Raw genomic sequence first — 18,565 nt, 5'->3', positions numbered from 1 at the left:
CCCATAATGCAACTATCTACATTTAAACAGTAACGCGGGTCGTTACAATATGAACCGATGTTCATCACACGAGTAGCGGCATGAAACTCGGAATATCGACGATTCCCGATCACCTTCCTTGTAATTTTTTTTTTTTTGAGATACACAAACATTACATAGTATTGGATCACAGTATAGTGTGGCGTATCATTTATTTAGCTGATACATTTTTACGGCGTGACTTAGCGTCATGTTTGCATACTTGTTGTTTACACTGTTTTACTCATTTTTCGCAGCCTGCTGGTTTGTACCGGAGCAAATCAGGGTAAAGTACCTTGCCCAAGGGCGCTACACTGGGAATGATCATTTGAAACTGGGACTTTCGGGTTCCAAGGCTCTGCTGTTATTGGATATGTAAATGTGGCAGCGCGCAGTCGCTGACTGCGGTGCAGGAGCGTCACGCCGTCGACGCCTGTGACCGGCGGCTGCGGTGGAATTCATAAGCAGCCCGGCAGTTCGCACCGGTGCTCGTCCAGCAGGCCATAACTCACCCGGCGTGATTGATGTGCGCTGGCTGGCGGCCTCGCGCATGCAGATTACAGCGGGAGACACATTTCTGCGGAGACTCGTGAACGATAAAGGCGGTTGCCGCTGCAGCTCGACGCCTGGGGCACAGCAGCTGGGGTGGACTGGAAGCAGCTGCGTGGGACTGACCGCGGTCGAGGTGCCATCCCGTTAATGCGGAAGGCCGAACGGCAGAGCATTTGCTCGGAGAAAAATTGCCTCTATTTTTTCTTTTTTTTTTAATTGGCTCATTCTAACCGTTATTCGCTTAGCAGAGGCTTTCCTCCAGACGGACTTGCTGATGTGATGGTACAGATGAGCGAGTACATTAAATTGAAATGATGTTTCATTCTCACAAACACATGTAGTAAGAACAGATAATAAGTTCAGCTCCACTCCACATTGCACCGAAAAGGAGCTCTATTACAGTTTATTCTAGGGTCCATATCCTGTATTGGCATTTCATCCATTCTAACATCAACTGGGTTCCCGGCTTATGAATTCAGAGAGGTCCGGATGATTATTTGTCACTCAGTTTATCGTAAGGCCAACAACTGTGTCATATTCAGTAAAAATGTAGTAATGCAGATATCCCTCGATCTATTCAGTCTAGGGTCTTTAAAGACTATGGTCTTTAAAGATATTGTATGGACAGGGACTGCGGATTGCGTAGTGGTTACAGATTTGGTCTGCTCCTCTGGCTCTAGTAACCCTGAGTAAAGTATTTACCCTAAAAAAATTTCTCCAGTAATGATACCCAGCTGTATAAAGAGGTAAATAATTGTAGCGATATTAACATTGCAAGTCACTTTGGAGAAAAGCATCAGCTAAATGTAATGTACACCCTTGCTCCAAGACTTTTACTTATTAATTCCATTCTCATCAAATGCTTGTCTCACGTAGACTCAGTCCAGAGTTCTAAACATGGGTGTGAGGCAGGGAACGCGAGGGTCGGGACAGAAGTGGATTGCGGGATTTGTATTTTTAAAACCTTTTATTAACTCGAAACAACATTTGCAGCATTCGTCAGCACCTGGCCGCTCTCAGTTTGCGTTGTCGTCTATGCAGTCAATAACAGTGTAATAAGAGACATACAATACCTCTGTTTTTACTCACTGGGTAGGTTCTGTAAAAGTCTCAGATGTAGCTATAATAAATAGAAATTCCACTGCTGGATTGTCATTTTATTTAACTTCGATCTTCATTAAAATGAAAACTTATTTCAAATCCCTGTAAATAAAACATGTTCTCTCCACAAATTCCTGGAATCAAGAATAAATGAGAATCCAGGATAAATAAACAACAACATTTTTGTATCATGGAAAATGCGTAACTGGAACGTGTCCAACGTGAGGACCCAATGTAGGTTCTTTTGTACGCTTTGAGCATTTTCCAGAACACTTTTGGGCAGATGGGAAAATGAGCAAACAGTTTTTTATTATTATTTTTTTTTTTACAATGGTATTTAAGTTAGACAAATATAAAGTTATGCTACAGCTGAGATTTGGCCTTGCCAATACTTTGATAAATTGAGCTATGAAACTTTCCATGTATGCAGTCAGGTTTGGGTTCGCCGCCCTGTGCGCTAGTGTAGGCCGACGGTCTCGGAACATCTCCAGGGTCAGTTTAGTTTTCCGAAGAAGACAAATGATGCTGCAGCGTCCCATTCCGAATCCCATTTATCCGACACTGTGCCCAAAAGGAGCATCTCATGGTGGCTAATGAGTAAAAGGGGGGGATTCAATCACAACAGAACTGGGCTGTGGGGAAGGGGTTGAATTGGGGGGGGGGGGGGGGGCAGGGAGTGTGGTTTTGCACCATAATCACCAGGATTGCCTAAATGGCAGCCTTCAGACATGCGGACGCATCAGGGCACCCTTCGTGACGTGTCTTACCGTATCTCTGACTGTGCTCGCCCTCTGTGCCGGAGCGCGCCCTTATTTCCGGATCTTTCCGCTCCATCCCGGACCCGGTGATGAACGCAGCCGACGTTCCTGCCCGCGAGGACCCTCTGAACAGAAGCGGCGATAACGGGGGAGAGGGACGGAAGGGAGAGCGGCGGGACGAACGAGAGGACGAAGCGTGATCCGGGGCCGTTGCGAGGAAAGCCGCGAGCGTGAACATCGGCCGTGGAATCGGCGGGAACATTCTGTCCGGAGACCTTTCCTTTCTCCAAAACTGGAACATCCAGGCACTTCGCTAGGAGGGCGCGCTGGAGGCGTGTGTGTTTGGTGTTCGTGCACGCGGTTCCTTCTGAGACCTTGGTGGAGCAGACACTTGACCAGCCTCGCCCGTGGAGGTGAACCCAGTCCCTGCCGGGAGTGCGGCGGCTGGACCGGCACTAGGTTGTGACTATAATTGGGTTATTGATCACCGAGCGCCCCTAGAGTGGGCTTTCTGTCGTCGGAAGTGACCTGGGGTCAAAGGTTAACCGCTAAACGGGAGACGTGCTGTTCTCCATCGCTCAGTTCCTCTGTCCTTTGGGGGGTTCCGTTCCCAAAGCCGGGAGGGGCGTAGGGTCCGCTGATCTAATCCCCCCTGCGAGTCCTCGTTGCCCTCCTGTCAGGCTCCATTCCCCTCCGCGCTTGAAGGGCACAGGCCTTTTTACCACGTTGTTCAGAGTTAAGTGCCGGCATTCCTCTTCCAAAGTGGGCTTATATAAGTCAATAAAAAATAGATGTGTTTTCACGCACAGACAGAGGACCTGACCGGAGGGATCTATTTTTGGAGGCCAAACTGGGCCGTTAAGGTAGCGGATAACAAAAATAAGGATGAAGAAATATGGAGTTATGACGCATTACGTAGGGCTTAGCGGCTTCCTTTAGCTCACCGGACTCCGACGTCAAATTTGAGGAGTCAATCTGAGCTCGGTGGGGTATTTTTCAACACGGCCGAAGCATCCTTCACGGTCATGTAAACGTTTGAGTTCTGCGGCGTTTTGACCTTGGGGTTCGGGTGATGGCGTCATCGAGAGTGTTGGGCTGCGCGGAGCGCGTGGACATTCCCCGTGACGGTGCACTTTGGGCGGGGGGCGTGCAGACATCCCTTTGTCAACTACTGTGTGTCACCGTAGTATTTCATTTTGGGAGTTCGGGCCATATCGCCATGCATGCCATCCTTTTAGCCAACACTTTTGTACAAAGCGAATTATATTGTGAGGCTGTTCACAGTTTTTTCCCCATTTATACAGCAGGGTAATTTTTACTGCCGCAATTTGTAGGACCTGGTTAAGCAATGGTTCTAACCACTGCGCCACCTGCTGTCCCCCATGTTTTGTAAAGACGTGGAAGAAAAACGTGTTTACGGTTTTGAAAACAGTCCCCAGAAATTTGTAATATAAGTTATTATACTATGGAATATTCTGTAATGTATGCAGTATTCCACATGGGAACATTTACATACTGTATGTCTCCCAATAGCATTACAGCGGTCCCCCCCCCCCCCTTATTCGTGGGTTTGCTTTCCACGGCTTCATTTACCGCGGTCCAAAAATATTAAATGGAAAATTCCAGAAATAAACAATTGATAAGTGTTCAGTTGCACGCCTTTCTGAGTAGCGTGAGGAAATCTCGAACCATCCCTTTGTCCAGCGTATCCACGCTGTATACGCTACCCTCCCGTTAGTCACTGTTATTACAGTATATTGTTGTAATTGTTCTATTTTATTATTAGTTATTGGTGTTAATCTCTTATTGTGCCTAATTTATAAACTAAACTTTATCACAGGTATGTATGTATGTATAGGAAAAAACATGTATATAGTACATATAGGGTTCGGTACTGTCCGCGGTTTCAGGCTCCGCTGGGGGTCTTGGGACATATCCCCCCGCGGATAAGGGGGACGACCGTAATACGCCACGCAGACGGAAGCACATTTGCACCTACGTTCGAGCAGCTTGGGTGCCGTCATGTGGCGGCACTACCTGCTGCGCCACTGTGCCACCCTAGTAGGGAGGTGATTAGCGTTATAAGGGGCTGAATGTTTTGGATGGGCTTTGACTCGAGATTCATTTTTTTTGCGCCGTTAAATATGCACTCCAAGTCGGGCTGAGCGACGCACTTGGCCTAAATTTCAGCACGATGAGGCTGCCGGTGTCACAAACTGTATGGTAAACAGTTTTAAAAAAAAAAAAAAAAAAGAAAAGCGCAGTGACTTGGGGATACCCGCTCGCTCGGCTCCGGCGACGTGAGCCGTTTACAGTTTAAGCAATTTTTCGGCGGAGGAGTTGGAGTAGGCGGGAGCTCTGGGCCGCACCTCGGTCATTCGCCCCCCCCACCCGACAGAAGGGGGCCACCGAAGGCCTGGGAGCTCAGGGACGCTCAGTGTATTGAATCAGGCTGCGAAGGCGAGTCGCACCTGTGCCTCTAACGCCACCTGGGCCCCCGGCAGTGGAGCCACCGCAATGGGGGGTGCGGCTACCCGACTGTTGTTTGTGTGCCCACAGTAAACGCGAGCCTTTAGTGTTTCTTTTTTACTCAACGTGAGTTGATGCAGACCGGCTTCATTTTGTCATCGTGATCGTTTATCGACATTTATTTACGTTTATTTTTTGTAGCAGACGCTTTTTCTCCAAAATGACGCACAATGATTATGAACTGGTTTTTACCCGACGTCTTTGTTCAGTGTCACATAGTGTAAAATACACGGCAGTAAACTTACTGGTATCATTCACCCATCTGCTCAGTAGAGACAAGTAGGGCCCCCAGATAACTACTTGCATATTACTTAGAGTTAGTGTCTTTGCACCCAAAGGTTGTAGGTTCAAATCCCACCTCTGGCTGTAGTACCTTTGAGCAAGGTACTTACCCTAAAATTGCTCTAGTAAAATTACCCAGCTGTGCAAATGGATAAATACCTTAATGCTGTAAGTAACTGTGGAGAGAAGAGTCAGGTAAACATAGTTTGTGCTCCTTCTCCTGTGTGCAGTGTGGGTTCTGTCTGCCACTTGATGGCAGGGTTTGCTCACAGCAAACCCATCCTCTCCATTCCTTCTGCTCCCACACTGGGTTTTTGGCCCCAGTTTGGCAGCACAGCGAGCTTCCCTTTCACATCCCTGGAGGGGACACTTAAAGTAATTATGTTTTTCCAAATGGCTCCGTCGCCAAGACGACGGCCTAAACTTGGACATTTCCGTACCATTAATGAGAAGCTGCGAGCAACATGCGACGTGCCGGAGATGCATAAGGTCCCAGAAATGGGGTTCCGTGCACTTTGGAAATGTCTGCACCGCACACACCTGTGGGAGTCCCCACCCCCATTTGCGTATAGCTCCACTGAGTGCCATTGATAATATTTTTGATCCCCCAGTCTGATGGGATGTTGGGATGACCAGACAGACGGTCCAGTCCATTTCAATATTATTTTTTACTATATTCCTTAAAAAAAAAAAGAAAAATCCACAGACACAAATAGTTAAAAATCATTTTATTTCACCGTTTTAACTGATTTGTTTGCCTGAAAATGTAAGCATTCCACACACACAGTCTGAAACCGCTTGTCCCATACAGGGTTGTGGCAAGTCGGAGCCTAACCCGGCAACACAGGGCCTAAGGGGACACACCCAGGACGGGACGCCAGTCCATCACAAGGCACCCCAAGCGGGGCTCGAACCCCAGGCCCAATGGAGAGCAGGACCCGGTCAAACTCGCTGCGTCACCGCACCCCCTTTAGGCATCACACATATTGCATTATTGAAATATTACATTGTTTCATTATTATTAGAAATGCATATCTGGTGAAGAAGTGCCATAAATGCTCAGCCAACTTCCATGGCATCATGATCATTAGTAATTTTTCTCCTGTGTGGTAGGTTAAGCAGCAAAATCACTGTAAAAATGACTTAATTTTGATATTTAAAGGAATTCCAAGCTACTGTTAAATAAAATATTTTGTTTACTTTTATTCATTTAGCTGATGCTTTTTTCCAGAGAAACTTACCATGTTAAACTATTTACAGTTATTTACCTATTTATACAGTTGGCTTGGGGTTATTGGAGCAATTGAGGGTAAGTCCCTTGTTCAAGGGTACTACAACCAGAGGTGGGGATCTCACACACACACACACACACACACACATTACGATGATGTGAGTAATTTAAAAAAAGTCTGTGACACACTGCAATGACAGTGGCTACTAGTCTGACCCTGTAGGTCTCACCTGAAGAAGGTTTGCAAGCTGCTCCTTAGGCTTGGAGTCACACATCACGCTGCCAGATGCCGGAAAACTCCTGTGGCGAAAACGTGGAGCCCAAGGAACTGATTTAATCCAGCAGAGATCATTCATTTTCACTGCACTCTGATTTTTATCGCATTGTGCTCATAAACACGAGTTTGGCACCTGGATCCTCTGATGGAGGCGGACGGCTTTGTTCTCCGTAAATCTCCAGGGCTGTCGTGTGTGTGTGTGTGTGTGTGTGTGTGTGTGTGTGTGTGTGTGTGTGTGTGTGTGTGTCCTCTGATGGCTGGTGCCACTCTGTTCTCTAATACACAAGGTGACGGTGATGTAATACCGACGTGGTAAAGGTTACATGCCCACGCCGGCTGATAGTTACTGGTGCAAATTCCCAGAAATACCCTACTGTTGTACCCTAGAGGAGGGAATTTAACTTCAACTTCTGTTTCCTTAACAGTGCTTCGCCGTGCGCTCCCTGGGCTGGGTGGAGATGGCCGAGGAGGACCTGGCGCCGGGGAAGAGCAGCGTGGCTGTCAACAACTGCATCCGCCAGCTGTCCTACTGCAAGAACGACATCCGGGACACTGTGGGAATCTGGGGAGAGGTGAGGACCTGGGGACCTGTAGGAGCACCTTCTTCTTCTGCTCTTCCGCCTGGTCTTTACGTCCCAACATTCATACCGTGTGTCTCTGACCTATACACACCGGTCAGCGTGTGTCTTCGAACATCACCCGCGTCAGTCGGGGAAGTCTCTCCTCTCCTGAAGCAGTACGGGTGCTTTCGACACGCAGCACCGGTGTAAAATTTGAGCAACAGCTCGGTGGAAATTGCTGACGTCCGCTGAACAAGTTCGATTTGGAAATGAGCCGACGTGTCGTCCCGGCACTTCCGCGGCAACACAGTAAGATGCTTTGCTTTTACTGTTCTGACCAGTTCAGGTACTGACCAGATTGCCCAGGCTGTACAAACACACACACACAGAGTTATGTATGTATATGTATAAACTGTATATTTCATATATATAGTATATGTTTAGGGGGGGACGTGGTGGCGCAGTGGGTTTGGCCAGGTCCTGCTCTCTGGAGGGTCTGGGGTTTGAGTGCCGCTTGGGGTGCCTTGCGATGGACTGGCATCCCGTACTGGGTGTCTCCCCTCCCCCTCCAGCCTTGCGCCCTGTGCTGCCGGGTTAAGCTCCGGTTTGCCGCGACCCTGATTGGGACAAGCTGTTTCTGACAGTGTGTGTGTGTGAGACAGTGAGAGAGTATATGTTAATGTCATGTTGCACTCGGGGATCCAGCTGACAAACTCAACTGTGTGTGTGAGCTCAGTGGGACAGGCGAGGGTTGATTGATTGTGCTACGTTGTTCTGAGGAGTAGACAACAGCCAGAGTCGAGGTCGCAGAGCAGAGAATCAAGGAAGCGGGAAACCAAAACCGAGGGAGTATAGGAGAAGGGAGCAATATGGGAAACTGGGAAAGAGGCTGTCAGGTGATTGCTACGAGTTGCGTCTTCTCGAAAGGAGGTTCCGCACCCAGGAGCATCCAAGCTGCCCTTTTGTCCCCTTCCTCCTCGAATGGTCGCAGGAACGGTTGTTAGGCACGCGGTCATGGGCATGACAGTTAACATTTCTCACATACAGATCTCTATTTAGATAAAAACAACATGCACAGAAACACCCACACACTGTTTGGCTGTTTATAATATTCATGTGTTGGAAGCAGGAAAAATGGGGAAGCGTAAGGATCTGAGCGACTTTGACGAGGGCCAGATTGTGATGACCAGGCGACTGGGTCAGAGCGTCTCCGAAACGGCAGGTCTTGCGGGGTGTTCCCGGTATGCGGTGGTTACTACCTACCAAAAGAGGTCCAAGGAAGGACAACAGGTGAACCGGCAACAGGGTCCTGGGTGCCCAAGACTGTAGACGGTCAAGGAGGTGGTGGGGAGCAGTTTTACTCCCCCTCCTGTGGAACTGCTCCTCTGTTGCTATGACCCCACAGCTTTGTCCTCCACCGCTGCCTCTTGCATCCTGGGAAAATTAGCAGAGAGGGTGGGGTGGGTGCGAGAGCACAGGTTCGAACCTGGGGAGGGAACGGGGCCGTAAATAACGGCAGCCACGCACCCGCCCCCGCTTCTTCTAACACGCCGGCTCCCCTGCGTAAATCTGAAGGAGAGGCGCTGTGGTGCGGTAGCAGTAAATCAGAGTGAGAGAGAGTAAGAGCGACCGAGAGGGGTGAGCGAGAGAGAGTGAGAGGTCGTGTGAGGACAAGGGAGGTAGAGAAGTATCGAGGTCTGGCTCCATACGGCTCACATTTGCATTGGATTTTAATAATCTAATAATAACGATTCAGCCACTTAAAATTAAACATCTGAAAGAGGCTCAAGCTGATAAAAAATTTTTGCTGAGTCTTTGTCATTCTTTCCTTTCACAAGCACCAAAACCAAACAGAAAGTGATTTACCCTTTCATAGAGCTGGCTAATTTTTACTCTATCAATTCAGGGTAAGTACCTTGTCAAGGCTACTAGAGCAGGTGAGATTCACACCCAGGTGCACGGAGTGCAAGGCCACAGCTCTACAGGATAAACAGGATATCCGTGTCACGACCCTTCTCATTATTAATACCGTCGTGTACAGCAACTTACAGCATTGGGTTTGTATACTGAGCTCCTTATTTATCCGTTTACACAGCTGGGTAATTTTTGCTGTATTAAATTAAGGTGGTAAGTACTTTGATCAAAGGTACTACAGCAGGTGGGATTCAAACCTGGGTGGCTGGAGTGCAAGGCCGTCCTAATAAAGACCAACCGACGGATGCGTAGAGGAAATTCACGCTGACATAAGACCCTGAGAAGTTATTCTTATTATTATTATTACACCTCATCACCTGTTTTTACACCATTTTACCTTTCTGGTCAATGGGTAATGTCATCAGTGGTTATAGCTGTTCACTTTAGAACTGGAGGACTTGCCCCCCCCCCCGTGCAAGGTGCTTCCCTTGAATTGAAATAGTAAAAGTTAACCCTGCTGTGCAGTATAAATGGGTAAAGCAGTGTCAGTAGCTCGGTACCCAAACCCCACATTCTAAGTCGTTTTGGGGGAAAGTAGCAGCTGTTAGTACTAATACTCACTTCCTGAATTTTAGATCTTTACAAAACTTACTAAAATTTAATGCATATTTATTTGAAAATTTATTAGGAGTCCGTTTATAAGGAGGTGTCCGTTTAAATATGATGCGATATCAATTAATATTTTTCTTTCAGTGTTGTGTCCTAGAGAGGTCGCCACCCTGCCGACAGTTTTTTTCTTCCACTTAAATTGTCAAGCTATTGAAATAAAACCTTGCTGCAAAACTGCCCTTTCCTGCTATAGAGTCTCTTAGTGAGCTCTTTTACGTGCATGCTCTGGAAATTTGGAACGGACTCGGTTGGGTTCCCGTCCCAAGAGCGGTACGCTGGGTTTTCCGAGCAGGGTGTGAAAGACTTGAGTCTATGGGTAGAGCTCCATGACACCTGACCCACCCGTCCATCATATTCATGTAGCTGATGCTTTTCCGCAAGGCGACTGAAAGTGTTAAGATGCTGAAAACTATTTTCCCCCTTTAGACAGCTGGGTAATTTTACTGGGGCAATTTAGGGTAAGTATTTTGCTCAAGGGTACTAAAGCTGGAGGTGGGATTCAAACCTGGAACCCTTTGGATCCAAAGGCAGCAGTTCTAACCTCTACCCTACTAGCTGTCTCATGCTTTTCCCAGCTGTGTGATATGCCTCAATGGATGGTGGGGGGGGGCGGGGGGTATGGACGTATGTAAAGACAGGAGCCCCTTGGGGTATCCAGGCTGGCCGTCATGAAGATCCTTTAGGAGGAGTTATGGTTTGTTAACAAATCCTTGTGAGTAATTTGGCCATTTTAAGACCCCAGAAATAGAGACTTCTACTACCCCCACCCCAACCCCCCCACCCGAAAGCCCGGATTATGCTAAAACTCTCCCTCTTAAGTGCCACTTTCAGCATTTGAATATTTATGAGTTTATGTGCGGCTCTAGAGGATGCAGTTTGATGGTTTTCAGTAAACTTGCTTCTCCATTAATAAAGAACTCGCCAGTGAAGGGGGGTGATTTGCAGTGACTTCATTTCATGCAGTCAAAGTGGAGGGTAATTTGATGGGCTGTTCCCTTTGAGCCCGCAGCTTGCTGGCCTGCTCGGACGGGGGCCGAGGAGGATTTCACATGCATGTCTGTGTTCCTCTCGCAGGGCAAGGACATGTACCTGATCCTGGAGAACAACATGCTGAACCTGGTGGACCCCCGAAACCGCAGCGTCCTCCACTCCCAGCCCATCGCCAGCATCCGCGTGTGGGGCGTGGGCCGCGACAACGGCAGGTTTGTCGGGTGGGGGGTGGGGGCCTCTTGAGGAGGGCACGTGACCAAGGGATCACAACCGAACCTGTGCGAAAAACGTGCTCGTTGCTCTTTTCCCTCCAACTGCTCACATGAACCCCGTTGTTCCATTTTGACGTCTCCGCAATTTAATTTCAAGCCTCTTCTTTTCCTAAACCCCCGACGCCACGGAGGCTTCCTAAGAAAACCCTTTAAAAGGTTTTTGCAGTCGAACCCCAGGCGCCGCACGATGTGCCCCGCTGAACCCTCGCATTGCGCTGGTATCTGGAGAGGGCTGGAAGCCTGTTTGTCTTTCCTCTAAATCCCACTCGCGCGTCCAGCATCGATCCGGCATTTAACAAATTGCCTCCTGCTGTTCCTGTAGTGTTAGAGAGGGCTCTGCTAATAAGGGCACCGTGGGGCCCTGTTTTACAGCGCTGCGGGGCCCCTGGGTAGTGGCGGGGGTGGGGGGGTAACAGCATGCATACAAGGAAAGACGGCTGTTCCGCATGAATCTGCCTACTCATCCGGGTTTGATCGAAAAGGAAAGAGCAAAGTTAGTTGCTAGTTTTAGAATAAACTTTTCTCGCTATAATATTTATACTTCATCTGCGCGTTACATGTGATGGGTACCTTTGCGCTGTAAGACGTTCTGATGCATCGTATTTATCCTGACCTGGGTAAAGGCGTCACTCAAATAAATAATACGCTGGCTCCTCATCTGACAAACATAACTAGGAGCGGAATTCTGTTCGTAACTCAGTTTGTTTATAACTCCAAAGTCACTTTTTACCACTAAGTCGCAGTCAATTAAAGGTTAATGATATAGGTGTCCCTTGATTTATGTTCTGGAAAAACTTCAGATATAGGTATAATAAAAAATACTTCACACCTTTTATGTGAATGTTTTTATTGTCTTCAGGAGCAGTAAAACTGGAACGAAACTGACTGAAAATAGAAATGTTTTCTCCAAGCACTCCTTCTCAGTGCCAGTTGTTGACTGACTTATCCCATAAATCTGCAGCATTCGCCTTCTCACTATCGAACACTCAGACATAATTATGAGACGCAGGCAAGTTTGTGTCTGATAATTTGTTACTCAACTGTTCATAAAACGAGGAGTCGGTGCGATGATGTCTACGCCTCGATAAAGGGTGTCGCTGAAATGACAGTGTTGCCACGCTTATTGTTCTGTTTTTTTAAGTTGATGGTGTATAGCTTGGGTGTTCTACATGACTTTTTGCTGATGTTACATGGTCGCCAGCCTCATATGATCCCAAGTGCTCACCTGTTCCATGGGTCTGTCCCCATTGGGTTGCCATTTGATGTTGTTCAGGGGCGGTGGGAAGGGCAGGTGGCTTAATGCGATGGCAGCGAAGCTGGTTTTATAAGCCTCTGTTTGGACCTTTATGGCCCGTTCTTGGCTTTATTCTTTCTTATCACCTTGTTACAGCTGCTTTTTCTGGTAGGTGTGTTTGCATCAGACAGTTGACGTGGGTATCAGAGCAGGGTTTGGGTTTGGTTGAGCCGCGCTAGTGCTCGACATTCATTCGTGGTGTGTGCGTTTGCATCATTAAGAGAAGAAACTTTCGCTGTTTGGTTCATCGCGAGCAGCAGGTGCCATAACGGTTAGAGTCGTCGCCATGCAGTCGGAGGCTCCAAGATTCAAACCCACCTCCTGCTGGGGTACTCTTGATCAAGTTTCTTACTTTGAGTGGATACTGTAAAAGTTACTCAGCTATATAAATGGGTAAATCACTGTAAGCAGCTTAAAACTGCAAGTTTCTTTGAAGAAAAGCTTGAGCTAAATGAATTAGTATTAAGCCTGCTGTATAAAAAGGGTATGCAGTCATGCACTGCTTAACGACGTTTCGCTTAATGACTGACCGCATATATGACGGCGGTCCTATAAGATTATAATGGAGCTGAAAAATTCTTATCGACTAGCGAAATCGTAGCCGTCGTAAAGTCGTAGCACAACGTATTACTCAAGTGTTCATGGTGGTGGTGCTGGTGTGAACAAACCTACTGCGCTGCCAGTCATATAAAAGTGTAGCACATACAATTATGTACAAAACATAACACTTGATAATAAACATCTATGTTACTGTCTGAAACCACTTGACCCGACCGGGGTCACGGCAAAATGGAGGCTAACCCGACAACACGGGGCACAACCAGGATGAGACGCCAGTCCACCACAAGGCACCCCCAGCAGGACTCGAACCGTAGACCCGCCAGAGAGCGTGACCCGGCCAAGCCCGTTGCGCCACCATGCTCCTCACCTATGTTACTCGTTTATGTATTTACTGTACTGTACTTTTGATCCTTAGTTTACAGTGTATTCTTTCTACTTATGAAAAAAGTTTACTGTAAAACAGTATGCTGTGTTACACCAGCAGCAGCATTATAAATCTCTTGTTTACTGTGTCTCTTGACTGCATCAAGGCTATACCATCTAGGTGTGTATAAGTACACTCTATGATCGAGGCTATACCATCTAGGTTTGTATAAATACACTCCATGATCGAGACTATACTGTCTAGGTTTGTATAAGTACAATCTATGATTGAGGCTATACCATGTAGGTTTGTATAAGTATACTCTATGATCAAGGCTATACTATGTCGGTTTGTATAAATACACTCTATGATCGAGGCTATACCATCTAGGTGTGTATAAGTACACTCATTGATCGAGGCTACACCATCTGGGTTTGTATAAGTACACTCTATGATCGAAGCTACACCATCTGGGTTTGTATAAGTACACTCTATGATCGAGGCTATACCATCTAGGTTTGTATAAGTACACTCAGTGATCGAGGCTACGCCATCTGGGTTTGTACAAGTACACTCTATGATCGAGGCTATACCATCTAGGTTTGTGTAAGTACACTCAGTGATCAAGGCTATACCATCTAGGTGTGTATAAGTACACTCTATGATGTTCGCACAACTACGAAACCTCCCAACAATGCATTTCTCAGAATCTGTTCCCATCGTCTATATCTTTATAAGATCTTGTAGCTAATTTTTGGTGTATGGAACCCTGCTGTTAAAACCCTGTGGGTTCTCATCTCTCCAATAAAGGAATGCAGGAGCATGATATAAATATAGTGTAGATGTAAATACTGAACATGGCTACTGTCTCCCCTGTTGTCTGCTGCTGTGCCCAAAGAGGACCTGGCAGGTAATTATTTAAATCAGCATTATTTTACCGTGAAGAGTTTTGACCGGTGTGACAGGGAATTCTTAGGCTGTAAAACCTGCTCTGTTCAGTGCAAGAACACATGTAAGTAGGTTCATGAGTTTGCTATTATATTATAGTCTATACTGGGTCCTTCTTACAAACATCACACACACACACACACACACACAGAGTAGCTGAAGCCACTTGTCCTAAGTGGGGGTCACTGCGAACCAGAGCCTAACCCGACAACACAGGGCATAGGGCTGGAGGGGAAGGGGACACACCCAGGATGGGATACCAGTCCATCACAAGGCACCCCAAGCAGGACGCGAACCCCAGACCCGCCAGAGAGCAAGACTCAGCCAAACCCGCTGCGCCACCGCACCCCCCCTTTACAAACATTTGAGTTCCAAATTTTTGATGAGTTAGGTATTATGTTTTAGTTTATAAGTGGTCCTTGTCTTACAAAAATTTGAGTTCCAAATTTTCAAGTATTTGAACATGTTACTGTTTATTAGACCTGTAGCTTCTTCACTGACATATTTTCAAAATTAATTTTGTTTTGCAGTGCGAACGTTACCTGTGTTTCCGTGTCCAACTGTTAGTTAGCAGTGAAGAGCAGTCAAACAATAGGAACGTGGTGCTGGACTCACTTCCACTGTTAATTTCACTTTTACTTGTAATTTACAGTAATTTGAGCATAATAAAATTGTCTTACATGGATTTTAACTATATCCAAGACTTTTACAGAACCCGTTAAGGAAATAAATCGAGTTTTATAAATACATGAAATAAATCTGTCTCAGTTTTCTGATTGTGTAGATAATGAAACAAACTGAAAGTGGCTTCTGATGCTGACAAACGTCGCACGTAATCATGGGATGAATCGGTCAGCATTGGAAAGGAGGCTGGGGAGATGACGTCCTCCATCATTTTCAATCATTTTAAAGTGGACAATATTGTTTCATGTTGAGAAAAGTCCTTCAACGGACTGGTCTCCTGTCAAAAGTACAGACTGAGTAAATAAAGTTTTAGAGCAAATTTTTTATTCATTGTAGCTTTGTCTGAGGTTTTTTAGCGAATGAAGCCCATGAATAAATCAAGGGATGTCTATTTCGTTACGTTTTTAATGATTTTCACCCAGATCTACCAAGGAACTGAGTTACGAATAGACTTCCGGCTCCAGTTTGTGATCGTAAGTTGAGGCCCAGCGTATATCGTAATGTCATGCTAAATTTACCGAAATCATTTGTGACAATAAAACGTTTGATTTAACTATACTGAAGAGCTCCTCACAGCTGTGAAGGAAAAAGTAGATTTACGTCATATTTTGTTCTTTTAACTTGACCTGCAAGCGGGTCGCTTTTTCGCCGCTGCTCCGATCCTGTCAGAGGCAACTTTTTTCACGCAGGCTCACCGTAGACTGCCGAACCGCCTCTTTGCCGCCGGGGATCGAGAGGTGAAATGAAGCGAAAGAGCATCACGTTGTGGTTGGAAGGGGAGGCTCTGGAGGGGTGCAGATATTTCGAGTATCCCGTTTTAAGACTGTCTGTTTACAGCCGTCATTCTTTGCATTTTTAGAATCAGAATCCGATTTATTCGACCAAGGATGCGCACACACATTGGTGGAATTCTGCTTTGGTTCCCAGTGGCTCATATTGTAAAGCAGACAAAATAAAACCATACATAGACACATATAAACATACATACTGTACATACTTACAGGGATTCATTCTGGGGGGGATGGAATAAATAATGAGAGATCAAATTTGAAAGGCCATTAACCAATGAGCTGCTCTTAGATGGGCACATGAAGAGCTCGGGGGTGGGGGACATAGTCGCTAGGGTCGCAGGGCTGTGGACTCGCCAGACAGTCTGATTGATGCACACAATATTCCCGGGGTCGGGACCTGCCTTTGTCCTTTGCGTGTCTCTCTGCTTGTTCTCATGTAGCTCCTGTGTTAATGGGAAAAGCTTGTAAAGCGCTCCTGGTCCAACTAGCGACGCACTGACTGCAAACTCCTTCTCCTGTTTGTCCCTTTGCTGCGTGCTTTTTTTTTAAGACACTAATTTATGCCGACATTGACGGGTGCGTACAGGCCGAGCATTAAGATGAAGCCCTCATCCAGACAATAAGGGGACACAATAATGATTTGTGACTTCAATTTTCGTTTCTTTCTGGAGGAGGGCACGATGAATGATTGATGATGTAAAACTATGCGCCGATGAAAGTTTAATCTTGTAGTGTGGCGGCGTGCGGTCAGCGGGCAGGGCAGGGGGAGGGGTTTGCCTCCTAACACACAGGCGCACACACACGTGCATGCGTACCAGTGTGTTTGACTTCTGCCACCTTGAAGGTAGATTTTTACTCTGAATGCGGTAAAAAGAGCTGCTCTTTCACATGATCCGAAATACAAGTGTACCCTGGTGCAGTGTTGTGAGTCTTAGTTTCAGCTCATCTGCTCAACTGAGGGCTGATCATCCCCATGGTGCCTGGATCCGCTGCAGTACAGTATTATTTTTAAAATGTGTTTTCTAGGATAGAGGGGGGTGTGATGGTGCAGCGGGCTCGGATGGGTCCTGCTCACTGGCGGCTCTGGGGTTCGAATCCCACTTGGGGTGCCTTGAAACAGCCTGGCGTCTCATCCTGGGTGTGTCCCCCCCACCTCCAACCCCATGCACTGTGTTGCCGGCTTAGGCTCCGGCTTGCCGCGACCTCGCTCGGGACTGGTGGCTTCAGCCAGCGTGTGCGTGTGCGTGCGTGTGCGTGTGTGTGTGTGTGTGTGTGGTTTTTCCAGAATATTAAAAATGCAGAATGGTATGTGGTGAACTGGCAATATGAAGCCCAAATTTTTATGGTCATTTAAAGTTTTTTTTTTTAACTTGATGATTTTCAAACACAGCTCTCAATAAATTTCTTTTTTTTTTTTTTTTTTTTTGGAAATGCAGAATTGGGAATTGGAAGGACCCTCACTTGGGACAGGCGGTTAAAGGTAGTGAGAGAACAGACAGGAATTGTATTCTTTGCACCAACCCCCTCGCTCTCATTGAGCTCATTGATAATTTTTCCACGTACTGATAGGATAGTGGAGTGTTTTTAAAAAAAAAAATCCCATATTTCAAGTCATTTGTAAGTCCACGACTCTGAAGTACACAAAAAACTTTTAAAATTTGTTTTAAATAAACTATTTATGTACTAGCTTACTAGTGTAATTGCAAATAATGTGATACACTGGAATATATATGATGCACTGGAATGACGAGTCAAGGACCGGACCCCGACGCAGTCTGGTCATGTAACAATGAACTCTCAGCCTGACACTAGAGGGCGCAGTTCAGGTCTTGGGTTCGACTACAGGACAGTTTTGCATTCGTCGGTGGATAATAAAGCTTTAGCACTTTTAAGCAGCAGTGTTTTTGCTGGCCTTCCCCTGGCGACAGTGGCTGAAGGTGAAGGTATGTGTTTCACCCGTCCTGCTGCTGCAGCCGCACAGCTCTGCCGAGAACCACCGTACCTTCATGGTGACGGCACAGCTAAAATATTCATAGCAAGTGTGCATCCCCACACACAGACACCCACGACCCTCCGTGGGCGCACACACACACACACACACTCAAAAAGCAGTCCAGAGGCTTGAGAGGCAGCCTTAATATAAGTGATTTTATTCCTGAAGATGACATCCTTATCTGGGACGCTGCGTTAATCGTAGATCCAGAGGATGCCGGAGCTCTGCGGTGCATCGTGTGTGTGTGCGATCAGTGGGGATGAAGGTCACCTCAGAAGGGCATGTGGGAGAGCGAGGCCAGCGGCAGGCAGAATCTTTCCCTTCCCTTGTGACACAGGATTACGCTGCTGTCCCATCGGAACCCGTCCCGGGTTCCCAAACCAAAGCCAAGAATGGGCTGGAGAGTTTTGAAGGTTGGTTTTCCAAGGCTGTCATCGCAAAGGACGCCAACCCCTACACACACACACACGCACGCACACACAGCACCCAAAACCTCCCTCTGGTCATCTTTATGGAAGGACATCATTACAGCGCACTTGGTGTGTAGCAGTGGACTGTCTCACCATGTTATACCTCAGTGCCGTCACGGAGGTGTCAGGGCAGGCGAAGGGGTAACTAAATTAGTGCCGATTTGCTGCGCTCATCACTTTGCGCCTTCGTCTCCTCTTGTGTTTTGCCCTCGAAAAACCCTTCGTTGCTTTCTCTAATTGTGGTTTCTGTCGCGGGAACGAAGCCGAGCGCAAGCGCCTCCCCGCGCCGCTGACCTCCTTTGAAAAA

The 18,565-nt window shown here is 46.9% G+C and overlaps 1 protein-coding gene across 11 annotated transcripts in view; it reads left to right on the top strand.

The window, feature by feature from the left end:
* Window positions 1–18,565, top strand: part of LOC108930835 (amyloid-beta A4 precursor protein-binding family B member 2-like) — a 107,785-nt gene that overhangs the window by 65,477 nt on the left and 23,743 nt on the right. For all 11 annotated transcript variants that reach the window (XM_029251804.1, XM_029251808.1, XM_029251812.1 and 8 more), the window contains 2 exons: window positions 7,174–7,320; window positions 10,966–11,093. In XM_029251804.1, the coding sequence (XP_029107637.1) occupies window positions 7,174–7,320; window positions 10,966–11,093 (275 nt within the window). The remainder of the gene's footprint in view (window positions 1–7,173; window positions 7,321–10,965; window positions 11,094–18,565) is intronic.

This window comes from Scleropages formosus, chromosome 5 (genome assembly GCF_900964775.1).
Source record: "Scleropages formosus chromosome 5, fSclFor1.1, whole genome shotgun sequence".
Classification (NCBI taxonomy): Eukaryota; Metazoa; Chordata; class Actinopteri; order Osteoglossiformes; family Osteoglossidae; genus Scleropages; species Scleropages formosus.
The sequence above is the reverse complement of the archived record's forward strand: the minus strand, read 5'-3'. Positions and strand labels throughout refer to the sequence as shown.